Source organism: Ipomoea triloba, chromosome 8 (genome assembly GCF_003576645.1).
Source record: "Ipomoea triloba cultivar NCNSP0323 chromosome 8, ASM357664v1".
NCBI classification, from domain to species: domain Eukaryota; kingdom Viridiplantae; phylum Streptophyta; class Magnoliopsida; order Solanales; family Convolvulaceae; genus Ipomoea; species Ipomoea triloba.
Window position 1 is genome coordinate 11,268,736 of NC_044923.1, and position 13,367 is coordinate 11,282,102.

Below are 13,367 nucleotides of genomic sequence, written 5' to 3' on the forward strand. Positions count from 1 at the left end.
AATGAACATATTGTATGTATAAAATGAAATTTGATATCAAAGCTCATACAAATATGCATACTATTAAATGAACCTGAACTATAACTAAAATTATATTTCAGCGTTATTATAATGAAACTAATGTGTGGGAAATGAAACAAAAATAAAATAAAATAAAATAGAGTTCATAAAATAAAAAAACGGTGACAAGTTTTTTATTTTAAAATTAAAATCAAACAACATCAACTTATGTCATAGTCCATGATTCTACAAGACCACGATCCATAGTAAAATTTGCCGAGATTTAAAGTCTGGACCAAATATTGAACTTAGGTTAAGGAAAAAAACCAAACAAACAAAAGAAAGAAAAGAAGAAGCTTGTTGGAATTGTTATATCATGGACGAGTTTTTTGCATTTTTAGTCCCACGACTATAGTGGCACTTGTAGGATTGATCCACGACTTTCAAACTTTGCAATTTTGGTCCATGACTATTGTTTTTGTTGCAAAAATGGTCCTTCCGGCGCCGGAAAACAAAAAACGGCGGATTTTCCGGCAATTTTTCGCCGGAAAAAAATCGACATATTTTTCGTCAACATTTCACTGGAAAAAAATTCTCCTTTCAAGTAGGATTAAAATTGATATTTCTAAACAACTAATTTAAGTTAAAACAAATTCATTTCTAAAAACATATGTAGTCAATTTAATTATTTTTTATTTTGGTAAGCTAATTAAAGTTAAAACTAATTCATTTTTAAAAGCACACGTAGCCAAGTTAATCTTAGTAAAATTAAATACAAATTAAAAATTATTTTTACTTTTTCGTTTAAATTTAAAATATATTTACTTTTTAGCCAATTAAGTACAAATTCAAAATTATTAATACAAATTCAAGATCAACAAAAAATAATATTATTAAGATTAAATTTAAACTAAAAAGTAAAAATAATATTTGAATAATTTTGCCCAGTAGTAACATCTGCCAACACAAAGGGGAATTTTTTAGAAATGTCAATTTTGAATAAAAAGTAAACTAAATTAATTTTTTAGAAATGTCAATAATCCTACTTGAAAGGGGAAATTTTTTTTCATGCGAGAAATTGACAGAAAATATGTCGATTTTTTTTTTCCGGCGAAAAATTGCCGGAAAATCCGCCGTTTTTTGTTTTCCGGCGCCGGAAGGACCGTTTTTGCAACAAAAACAATAGTCATGGACCAAAATTGCAAAGTTTGAAAGTCGTGGACCAATCCTACAAGTGTCACTATAGTCGTGGGACTAAAAATGCAAAAAACTCTATCATGGACTAACATTCATCTTATAAGGTGGACCTTGGTCTTAATTTACTCTTATTTAATCCTTTCTTACGGAAATGTAATTCATTTCTTCCTAATTTCCTACTTTCAACTAAACTCTTCCGTAAAGTTTTTTTTTTTTTTTTTTTGTGAGTAGAGGAGGAGAAAATCCAAGGTCATTAGCTGACCCTCACGTTGTAAAAAGCACCCAGGAGGCCAATTTCATCAGCGCGCAGCAGCTTCTCAATCGCCCTTGGTGGGTGGTCAAACCATCTCTCAATCTCCGCCTAGTTGCGATCTCCCTTAGCCAGCGCATCTGCCACCTTGTTCTGTTCTCTCGGGATGTATGAGAATTTGACTTCCCAGTTCCGAGTCTTCCACGCTCTGCAAAGATCAACAATATTCCTTGCTTGTCCATCTTGCTCTTCGTTGCTGTTGATGAGGTTGATTGCCTTGGTGCAATCTGACTCAACTTCTACTTTTCGGATGCCCATGTTCCACGCCTTCTGTACTGCCATGTGGATTCCCCATAGCTCTGCCTTGGTTGGTTCGCACTTCCCTATCTTCCTGGAGAACGCTCCTTTGAAAGCCGCTTCGTCATTTCTGAACACCCCCCCGCACGATGCGTCCTGATTCTTATCAACACACCCATCGGTGTTGACTTTGGTCCAACCAGTATTTGGTGGTTTCCAAGGTTGTCTTCTGCGATCGTCTCTTTGTCGTCTGCCTCTCGGCCCTTCGCCTCTCTCAAGAATTGCCTCGATCTCTTTGAACTGATTCTGCAGCCACTCCACCTTGTCGTTGATATCTCTCTCCACTCCATTGAAAATGAGATTGTTTCTCCACTTCCAGATCCACCATGCGGTAATGGAAAACCTTGCTACTCTCTGTTTCCTCGTTTGGCCTCCCTTGCCCCCTGTCACATTTTTACTTAACCAGTTATTAAAATTAGTTAAGGTGGATGTACCTGAATTGTCCTTAGCGTTGATCCTCCTCCAAACAGCGTCCGCTGCCGGGCACCTTCGAATAGCATGCTCCACGTCTTCTTTTTCGGCTCCACAGATACTGCATCTTTCATCTTGCGTGAATCCCCGTTTCTTTCTTTCCGAGTTGCACATGATCCTCCCATGTTTAACCAGCCAAATAAAAGAACGGATCCTATTCGGAACTCTCATTTTCCATATTTCTCTCCATTCAGCGTTTGCCTCGCGGTCATGAGTCTGCATTCCAATGCCGTAGGCCGACTTTGTTGAGAACGTGTCGTCGTCTGCATAACCCCAGCCCAAAGTATCTCTTTTCCCATCTTCTCTGAGAACCACCTTAGCAGCCACTTCCGCCCTTTTTGTTGGGTGTAGGGCAATGCCAATGCTATTCCAGTCCCATGTTCCATCCCTGCTCCAATACTCCGCAACGCTCTTTCCTTCCTCATGTCTATTGAGTGGGCCGATGCACCATTTTCTAAGTGGATCGTTACCTACCTAGCGGTCAGTCCAAAAGAGCGTTCCTTTACCATTTCTCACCACCTTCTTGACTCCAATTTTTAAGGTCGGTACCGCTGCGCATATCCCTTTCCATACATTAGAGTCGTTTCTCTTTCTTTTGATGTTCTCAAGGCAAGTTTCATCTTTCATATATTTGCATGTGACAACACGGGCCCAGGTCTTGTTTTCCTCGTTTAGCACGCGCCACCCTAATTTGGATAGGAGTGCAACATTCATATTACGCATGGACTTAATCCCCAGTCCACTAGTCTCTTTTGGTAGTGTGACCGTGTTCCAGCTAACCAAACTTGTTTTCCTCTTGGTGCCATATCCTCCCCACAGGAAATTTCTCGTAATTTTATCGATCGCATCACACACTCCCTTTGGTATGAGCATGGTTTGCATTGCATATGAAGGTATTGCGTTAAGCACTGACTGTACCAGCACCTGTCTGCCTGCCAGGTTGAGGAACCTAGTTTTCCATCCTTCAAGTCGATTCTGCACCCGATCCATGATATTTTTGCAGTGATCCTTGGTTATTCTTCCATGAAGCGATGGCACTCCCAGGTACCTTCCGAGGTCCGATGTTATCGGGATGCCAGCTACTTCAGCCAGCTTCTCAGCTTTCTCTCTGCACACATTGTTAGAGAAAAAAATATTCGATTTTAACTTATTGATTTTTTGCCCGGAATACTTACAGAAGGTGTTAAGACAATCCATGATTGTGTGAATCTGATCTTTGTCTGCTTCTGCGAACAAGACCATGTCATCTGCGAAGAAGAGGTGGGATATGACTGGTCCATTCCTTGAAGCCTTGACTCCTTTCCACCTGCCTTGAGACACCGATTCTGATATGATGTGCCCTAGTCGCTCAATACACAGCACAAAAAGGTATGGTGATATGGAGTCGCCCTGTCGAACTCCTCGCTCAGGTTTAAACCTTTCAAGCTTCTTTCCTTCCCACAGAATTGACATTCCTGCAGTCTCCACACATTGCATGATGTTTCGAACCCAATTACTGTTCATACCAATTTCTTTCAACGTGGACCGGATGAAATGCCAATCCAATCTGTCGTATGCTTTCTCAAGATCAATTTTTAACACCATGAACCCAGTTTGACCCTTGACAGTTCTGATGGTGTGCAGCACTTCCTGATAGATCACAATGTTGTCGGTTATTTGTCTTTCTGCCACGAAGCTGCTCTGGTTCGGGCATACCAGCTCCGGTATAATGCATTTTAGCCTGTTTGTCATGACCTTGGTTGCTATCTTATATGCCACGTTACATAGGCTTATAGGTCGTAATTGAGTCACCCGTTCTGGGTTAGGGACCTTTGGAATAAGCACTATGTTTGTTTCGTTTATGCCTTTCGGGAGCATTCCTTCTTCAAAGAACCTCTTCACCATCCGATGCATACATTCTCCAACTACATTCCAAGCCTTCTGATAAAACATGGCATGAAAGCCATCCGGCCCTGGTGCTTTGAGGGGGCCATCACCATAACAGCTTCTTTAACCTCGTTTTCCGTGATCTCCTTGTTCATTTTCTGCCAATTTCCCTCATCAATTCTGGGAAACATACCCCTTAAGTTGTCTGCATCTTCTAGTCCGTCATCTCTCGAGTACAAGTTTTTATAATATTCTTGGATCATCTCTTCCATTTGTTGTTTATCATGTATCCACTCATCATTGTCGTTCTTGAGCCCGTGGACTCTCCCTCTTGTCCATCGGACCATTGTCGCCGCATGGTAAAATTTCGTGTTACGGTCTCCTGATTGGATCCAGTCCTCCTTTGATCTTTGAAACCAGTGTAGTTCCTCTTGGTGAAGGACTTCGTCGAGATGTGCTCTCAATTTCCTTTCGAGAGTTAGAAGTCCATTGTGTGGCTGGCGCTCGATGCTTCTTTGAACTCCTGCAATTCTCGCCACTAGCTTTTGTTTTTTCTTATCAATATTTCCGAATTCCTCCTTGCTCTATGCTATGCATTTGTGTTGCATGGTCTCAATGTTTTCCATCACTGCTTTGTTCGCATCCCATCCGCTCTCCACCAACTTAGCGAAATCCGGGTGCCTACTCCAAGCAGCTTGGTACTGGAAATTATGTCTTCTGGGAGCTTCCTGTTCGGTCGTCAACTCGATGAGGAGCGGAGAGTGATCCAAACAAATTCTCGTCAAATGCGTCACCTTAGTTCTCGGATACTTAACTATCTATTCGGTGTTACAGAGCGCTCTATCGAGTCTAGCTCCGGTAAACGTCGCTTGATCCTTGCCTCTTGTCCATGTATACCTGGAACCAAAGAAACCAATATCAATCAAACCCTCTTTAAAAATCCATTGTCTCATACCTGAGCATCTATGGCTGTTGAAGTTTTCCTTGTTGCTCACATCCTCTATGCATGTTACAGCATTGTAATCTCCCACTGTTAACCACTCCTCTTCAAGGGGAAAGTTGTCAGTTGAGAGCTTTTCCCACAGTTTGTTTCTTAAGTTATGCGTTGGGCTACCATAGACGAAGGATACGAGCCCCAACTTATCATTTCCTTTTTTGATTCTAGTGAGCACAAATTGTGGATTGGTGGCAAGAATCTCTACGGTAGTATCATTGCGCCATAGGATCCAAATGCCTCCACTAAAACCAACAGCTTCTACCCTAACCCAGTTATCAAACCCAAAACTTTTGCATGCTTTATCCGCAGCATGCCCTGAAATTCTCAGTTCTAACAGTCCAATCACATCAGCTTTAACTTTGTTAACAAGAAGAATGAGAGCACGTCTAAAACCACTAGACGCTGCCCCCTGACAATTCCAACAAATGATCTTCATAAAAACACACCGCAAAACAAAACGAAGAGAAACACAGCAAAGGCTCATTGCGCAACGGCGCTGGGGTCAGCCGTGGACTGCTCTTCGGTGAACACCACCTCAGTCATGGGATCACTCTGTTCCCCCGTATCCATATTTTCACGATCAGGCGGGTCCTGGTGGTGGTTGTGAGTGTCCGGTTGTGTGTGAGTAGTCTCAGTTGCGCTTCCCTCCTCAGTAACCACCGTTGTCTCCACCCGATTCCCATTTTCATAACCCCTTACTACCGTGTGGCTGTCCATATCTGCCGCTTGGTTCGCATGTTTCTTACTCTTCTCCGTGTTCCTGCTGCTTTCCCCCGTATGTCTCCCAGTTGTCCTTCCCATATTATTCCCCTTATTACTTCCCGACTTGTCATTTGTTATTTGGGCTTCTGTTATTTGGACTTGAGGTCTTTTTCCTTTGCCCGACAGACCAGCTCCTGTTGGGCCATTAGGCCTGTCCATTGTGTTATATTCCTCTTGGGCTTCTTGCTCCGAATCCTCTTCAAGATTTTCCAAGACCCCAAACCTTGAATTGTCCCATATTTTAAACCCCTCCTTATTAAACCCTTCCTTACTATAATTGTTTCTGTTGTTCCCTTGATTTCCTCCATTTCTTCCTGTTGCGTTACCACTTCTCCCCCCCGTGTTTCGCCCATTATCTCTTCTGTTATCTCCTTGATTATGGTAATTTCTTTGTTTCCGTTGTGCGATCATCCAGCTACCGTATTTATCACCTAACGGTCCCTTGACTGCCGTTTTTTGCGCATTCTCTCTCCCAACTTTCCATGTGGGTTCTGACCGCATTTCCGGTGCTGTTTTGTCTGCTTCCGCCGGCGCTCAGTCATCGTTTTCCGGCGTCACCTCTTCTGGCATGTCGTCATCCATTTTACACCCTTCTTTCCGGTGACCCACCATTCCACATTTGAAGCACACAAGGTGTAGACCTTCATATTCGATGGTTCGCCTTTTGTTTCGGAGTGTGAATCGTGCAAGCAGGGGTTTCGTGATGTCAACTTCTACACTTACTCTCGCGAATAGTCCACGTGAGGCCATGCTTGTCGCGTGGTCGACCTTCCTCGCAGTCCCAATCATATCTCCCACCCTCATCAAGAAATCGTAGTCATAGTATTCGATCGGGAGACATGGAAAACGTACCCACACTAGAAGTTTATGGGTTTCTTCGCGCATAGGGTTGAAGTCCGGTTCCCAATCTTTCACGGCGAGACAATGGTCTAGTACCGTCCATGGTCCTTCCAGCCGTGCGTGTTCATAGTCTGTCACTGACGCGAAACGAGCCAGAAAGTATCCATTCTGAATGGCGATGAGATCCATTCCACACTTGGGAGCCCAAATGGTCCTTAGGCGTCTCAGGAGGTAGTTGTATCCAACCACTTTGCCCAACACCTTTACGATCAGAGTATTCTCCCAGCGTTTTCTCATTCTCCTTTTTTCTTCCTTCGTTAACTTCACCACTAGGCAATCTGGATCATCATCCTCTTGTTCACCAGCTTCGTCATCAGAAACTTCGTCCGTAACACTTTCCTTCTCTTTTCACCCGGTCAGAGCGCCCTTGAACGAGATCGCTGGCCTTCTCATAGGTTGGCTATATGTTCCAGTTTGTTCCTCCACCAAATCAGTCGTTATTGGCATGGTCTCGTCATGTTCCATTTCCTCTCTCTCCATGGGCTCATCCTCCCTCTCCGCTCGCCCTCTCTTCGTTTTCTTGTTGCTGCGCTTGAGGAGGTCTGCCTCCTCCGTCGAGACTCCGGCCGGCTGTTGGTTTTCCGTAGTGCTAGAGAGCATTTTCCCTTTGCACTTTTTGTCCGGAACTTTTTTATTTGTATTCCACTCTTCCGTAAAGTTTATACCACTATTTTGAGCAATGTTCTGACTTTTCTATTTCGACTACACCACTATGTTGATCACAAACATTAATTAAATTTCTTATACAAGATAATTTTAAATTGAAATTACTAAAATAATATTTATGGTTAAATTAAAATTTAACTTAAAACATTTGGGGTGAAAAGGTAAAACTTCACTCTACACGACGGAGAAGCTACAAGGCACAATGGCACATGCCTGAATTCCTCACTTGGGTACAGTTGAAAGAGGGTTTTGATTTTTAACCTTAAAAAACAAGAAGAAAAAAGAGGGTTTTGCAAAACCCTAGAAAACTAATTCGGGACGAGGAAGAGGACCGTGAATTGAGAGTTTCAACAATGGCGATGTCTATGAGACGCGCACTATTGTCCTACCGCAACCTCGCCGTGATCCTCCGTACCACGACATCTCAGACTCGCCATCTCTCCTCTTTAGTCGGCGGCTCTTCAGCTAGTCTCCTCCGCCGCTCTGCCACTTCCGACGCGGGCCATTACTTTCTGGCAATGAATTATCTACTCGAAACTCGTAGAGGCTTCGCCAAAGGAAGAAAGAACATAAGTACGCCAGTCTAGCTTTTCATTTCTTTATATTCTTGCACTAGATTGCATTTCCTAAGCATCCTAACTTGTCGTTTAACGAGACCGCAGTAAGTCGGTGAATATTCATAGTTTTTGTGTGTTCTTCATTACAAATTCTAGAGGAAGAGGTAGACAGTGATGAAGATAATGAGAGCACAACAGAGTCTGTGAATGTTGGCCCTTCAATTAAGGCTGCTGCCATCTCACAAATGGAGGCAGCAACAGATTCGCTGTCTCGAGAATTGGCAAAATTACGAACGGGACGAGCATCGGCAGGTACATAGACAGCTAACTCTGTTTTTAACTTCTGATAACATTTATATTGGCTGTTCGGAATTAGTTTATTCAATTGAATTTGCAGGAATGCTTGACCATATTATTGTTGAAAGTGGTGGTGTAAAAACACCTCTTAGCAGGATGGCTGCTGTTTCAGTCTTAGATTCAAAAACACTGTCTGTTACTCCTTATGATCCAGATGTAATTTTTTCAGCCTGTTCTGATAAATTTCTTATTTCCTTGGATAATCTGTGAAATTGATATCAATTTGAATCTCTTAATCTGCAGTTGTATTATGTAACATAGATGGCTGAAAATGTACAATTGAATGGTAATTGGCTTTTGCAGACCTTGAAAGAATTGGAGAAGGCTATCGTTTCATCTCCATTGGGATTAAATCCTAAGGTGGATAATGAGAGGTTAATTGCACCTATACCTCCGTAAGTACTGAACTACTGATCGTCTGATCTATTTATTTTTGTTCTACACCGAGTTTAATCTAGATAATGTCAATCTTGAAATAACACATGGGATTCAATTATACCTTCATTCAAGTCAAATATTTACTTCATGTGGAATAAAAACTCATTTATGTAATTGAACTCATATTGATTTTCTTGCATGGAAAACTTAAAACACATTTTAGTTTTCATTTATCTTACTTCTCTTATTTTCTTGGAACAGGCTAACAAAGGAACATATGCAGGTACAAACTAATAATTTTTTTTTTCAACTTTATGCTTTCTATTGCTGATATTCATGCTTTTTCATTCTAGGCTGTGTGCAAGGTTGTAGCTAAATCATCTGAAGATGTTAAACAAAGTGTAAGAAGAGCCCGCCAGAAGGTAATGCGTACAAATTACAAAACATTAAACATGCTACTTTATTCCCTCATACAAAGACCTTCAATTTTTTGGAGTACATATGAATGATTATGGTTATACCGTAGGATTTCAGATGATGGAGTTTTTGATTTAAAATTTTAAAAAACACTGGTGAATGCATTTTCCAATGACTTCTTCAAAGAAAAATTGTCCGAAGAACTAATTTTTCTTGTCTTGTTTGATAACATTTGGAATTTCTTTAGATCATTAAAAGGTTAGGTCTTTTCCCAATTTATCACCCATCCTTGAGGATGCATAACTCATCCTGCTAACATGGTAATTAATCTCTTATAACTGAAGCTGCAGGAGCGAAAATATCATAGACATGTATGGATTCATGCTATTTTTTTAATGTGGAAGCCAGATTTGATTATGAATAAATACATATATTTGACACTTTTTTTTTGTGCATACGAGGTAATTATTTATATCTAACATGTCTGCCTTCAGTCCCTGCTTATGCAGTGATGTAAATGTAGTAATTTATAATGCTTGCCATGTAAGATTGATCTTGCAAGTGCTAAAAAATCATGTAAATTGAACATGTATCCTTTATCAAAGATTGATCTATGTGTTCTGCCATGAATTCCCTGTTTCATTTCTTTCTTGAAAATTCGGTGATCACTCCTAAGTTTCTGCCCCCTATTTAGGCACTGGACACTTTAAAGAAATATACACCAAAAAAGAAGGACAAAGACAAGACAGGTTCAGCTTTCTCTGTAGATGACGCAAAAAGATTGGAAAAGGAAGTAAGTCACTTTAAATAATGATTTATAATTCTACTGGAGAAATTTACGTCTAGCATATAAAAGTATGTGTGATTCTTTATCACTGTGTTTTCAGATAGACGACTTGACTAAGAAGTATATAAAGTCTGCTGAAGATATGTGTAAATCAAAGGAAAAGGAAATAACAAGTGGCTGAATCTTAAAAAGTTTTGAGTTGAAAGCAATTGCACAAGGAGTCTATTTTCTAAGGATGTTAGAGTACTTGGAGCTTTGGGAAAAAATTCTCCAAATTATTGTTTCTATACTGGATATATGCTGGAAACTATTTTGTTATCAGGACTTGATATCCCGAGGTTACTACATTGGAGTTATGCTGAAAAGAACTCAATTATATGTTGTATGGGGAGCAAGTGGCCTACTTCTCCATTTTTGATTGACGACTAGCCCAGATTTATAACTTGCTTTCTGCACACTGCCTTTCCTCAGATTGCTACAATTTGCCACTAGCAGATATATTCTTTTTTTTCTTGAGTACTACTGACTCTGTTACAATGTAGTATCTGTTCATAGCTACTTTCTCAACTTACTGAAGCACAAAGAGTCAAACAGTTGCCTCCATTGAGGCTCGAACCCGCTACTTTCTCAACTTACTAAAGCACAAAGAGTCAAACAGTTGTCTCCATTGAGGCTCGAACCCACTCCCATCATCCATGTGAGAGTGTAAATCGGGACACCAGGTGCCACTAGACCACAAGGTCTTTGGCTTACTGGTAGTAGATATCTCCTTAATAGTTTTCTCTTTCTTTGTTGTGGAGCGTTATACGTAGTATTTGTTAAAGAAGTTAAAGAAGTCTTAAATCTTAATTCATGCTATTTGTGGTATGGCAATATGGATTCTGTTTCTCTGTTTGTTGTAGTTGTCATATTATTATATTTTGTTTGGTGTGCGGAGGAGGTGGGGGATTGTGGTGGTTTGTTTTACTAGATATTTAAACCAAATGCAAGGACAGACTTGAGACACTAATAAGATCAACATACCAACCTAACAATTAGCTGGCTATTACAAATTTTGCTTTTAGGTGTGTGCTAGGAAACCTGGTTTTGGTTTTGGGTTTTCAGTGTATGGATGTGTTTAGAAAATTCAGTTAACAGAAAATATTTGTCGTTGATCGGGAAAAATATGGTCATTTTAGTTGAAAATGACTTCTGCCAAAATTTGGCTGAAGTCATTTTCCACCGCACTCACAACAAGGTTTTTGATAGAAATTATAGGTCTAATGTTTTTTTTTTAAAAAAAATAAACAAAATTATAGTATTTAATTATTTAAACCAAATGCAAGGACAGACTTGAGAGTTGAGACACTAATAAGATCAACATACCAACATAACAATTAGCAGGCTATTACAAATTTTGCTTTTAGGTGTGTGCTAGGAAACCTGGTTTTGGTTTTGGGTTTCCAGTGTTTGGATGTGCTTAGAAAATTCAGTTAATGGAAAATATTTTTCGTTGATCGTGAAAAATATGGTCATTTTGGTTGAAAATGACTTCTGCCAAAATTTGGCTGAAGTCATTCTCCATCGCATTCACAACAAGGTTTTCGGTAGAAATTATAGGTCTAATGTTTTTTTTTTAAATAAACAAAATTATATTTAATTATTTTTATATTATAATAAAATAATTAAAAATTTAATTATATAATTCTACTCATTTTTCATAAAATAAATCAAACACACTAATATAGTTTTTTGGAATGCAACCAAACATTGAAAATAAATGTTTTTTTTTTTGAAAAATGACTCATTCTTCGGAAGTCATTTTCCTGATTTTCAAACACTCTTATAGTATAAATCTAGAAAATCTTGCACAATGGGTTGCTCGTCAACTCAGAACGTAGGAAGAGTGGGTTAACGTTGCAAAGCGACTGCCCGAATTGTGACGAGGGGGAAGAGACGCTGGACCATGTCTTTAGAAGATGCCATGCAGTTGTTGCTTGCTGGAGACCGATAACGGCCCGACAGGATTCAATGCCGACTCCCATGCTCCTTTGGCGAGTTGGATCGAAGAAAACTGCAGAAGGTCACGGACAAGATCAACGAACAGCAGCTGGAGCTCTTTTTTCCCTTACGTCTTATGGAACCTTTGGAAAGCCAGAAACCATGCTGTATTCAATAATGCCATTCTACCAGCATACGCTATTTATCGAAGGGCAAGTCAAGAAGCGTTGGAGGCCAGGAACCTTTTGTTCAGAAGGTACGGTCCCATGCAAGGAAGTCAAATTTGGGTTAATTGGTCTCCACCACGGCAAGGGTTCATCAAACTTAACACGGATGGCGCCAGAAAAGAGAACTCAGGTATGGCGAGTGTCGGGGGAGTCTTTCGTGACCACCGCGAAGCCTGGATCGTGGGGTTCACAGCGAAAGTGGGGGTGGCAAACAGCTTCATCGCAGAGTTGTGGGGCCTCCGGGAAGGATTGAGGATTGCAGTTAACCGGGGTTTCAACAAACTCATTGTGGAAACCGATTCCAATGCTACGATTCAGGTCCTGAACAAAGACGAAGAATCACGTCCTAAAGCGGATACATTGATCGATGACTGCCGCTTCCTGATGAATAAAGTTCAAGAGCTTGAGATTGGCCATGTTTTTAGAGAAGGGAACTAATGCGCAGATTATCTGGCCAACATGGGTCAAGTCAACCAATGGGGACGTTAATCCTGGATCATCCACCTGATGGGGTCAATGACATCCTTGCAAGGGATGCCATGAATGTCGCAACTAGGAGGATTCATTAGTTTCTTCTCACCGGGGCTTAGCCCCTCTTATTCACCAAAAAAAAAAAAATAGTATAAATCTAGAACTTTTACTATAAAAGAACATAACTCTAAATAGGTATAGTTCATTTAGTTGGGTAAAAAAAACTACACATGAGATCTCTAATAAAGACAAAAAATGATATAAAATTAGCATAAACTATTTTTTGTACAAAACTAACTTTTTCATCAAAATATTGTTTTTTATTTTAAATTAAAAATTTCGTACTAAAAAAGTTATACTTTGAATATAATGCATATATATTAGTTTTATACTCTTGAATTAGGATTATGTTAAACATCCTTGCAATTATCATTGTCACTCCCATTCTCATGTATGTGAGTGATAATTGTAAGGGTAAAAAACATTGTTTATATATATATATATATATATATATATATATAGGGGGAGTCTACGGAGCCAGAGAAACATCGTGAAGGATTCCAAAAAAAAAAATGGTATTTTTCATTTATTGTTAGGGTTTATTTCGGTATGTATTCATTTATTTTTGATCAGAAGGGAGGGGGGGACCCCGAGGGTGAGACCATTTTTAGGAAATCTCCCTCACTCTACGACAATGCGTGGCACGCATGAGGTCATTGTTATATGC

The 13,367-nt window shown here is 40.0% G+C and overlaps 2 protein-coding genes across 2 annotated transcripts; one reads left to right on the plus strand and one right to left on the minus strand.

Annotated features, from left to right (window-relative positions):
* Window positions 1–6,434: 6,434 nt before the first annotated feature.
* Window positions 6,435–7,037, minus strand: LOC116026951. The gene has a single exon (XM_031268377.1). It carries the CDS (start codon window positions 7,035–7,037, stop codon window positions 6,435–6,437), a length of 603 nt encoding a protein of 200 aa, XP_031124237.1.
* A 646-nt stretch (window positions 7,038–7,683) lies between these two features.
* LOC116026847 (ribosome-recycling factor) lies at window positions 7,684–10,516 on the plus strand. The gene is made up of 8 exons (XM_031268267.1): window positions 7,684–8,039; window positions 8,180–8,335; window positions 8,421–8,536; window positions 8,684–8,775; window positions 9,020–9,041; window positions 9,112–9,180; window positions 9,870–9,968; window positions 10,063–10,516. Exons 1-8 carry the CDS (start codon window positions 7,820–7,822, stop codon window positions 10,141–10,143), a joined length of 855 nt encoding a protein of 284 aa, XP_031124127.1. The 5' UTR covers window positions 7,684–7,819; the 3' UTR covers window positions 10,144–10,516.
* The last annotated feature ends 2,851 nt before the right edge of the window (window positions 10,517–13,367 follow it).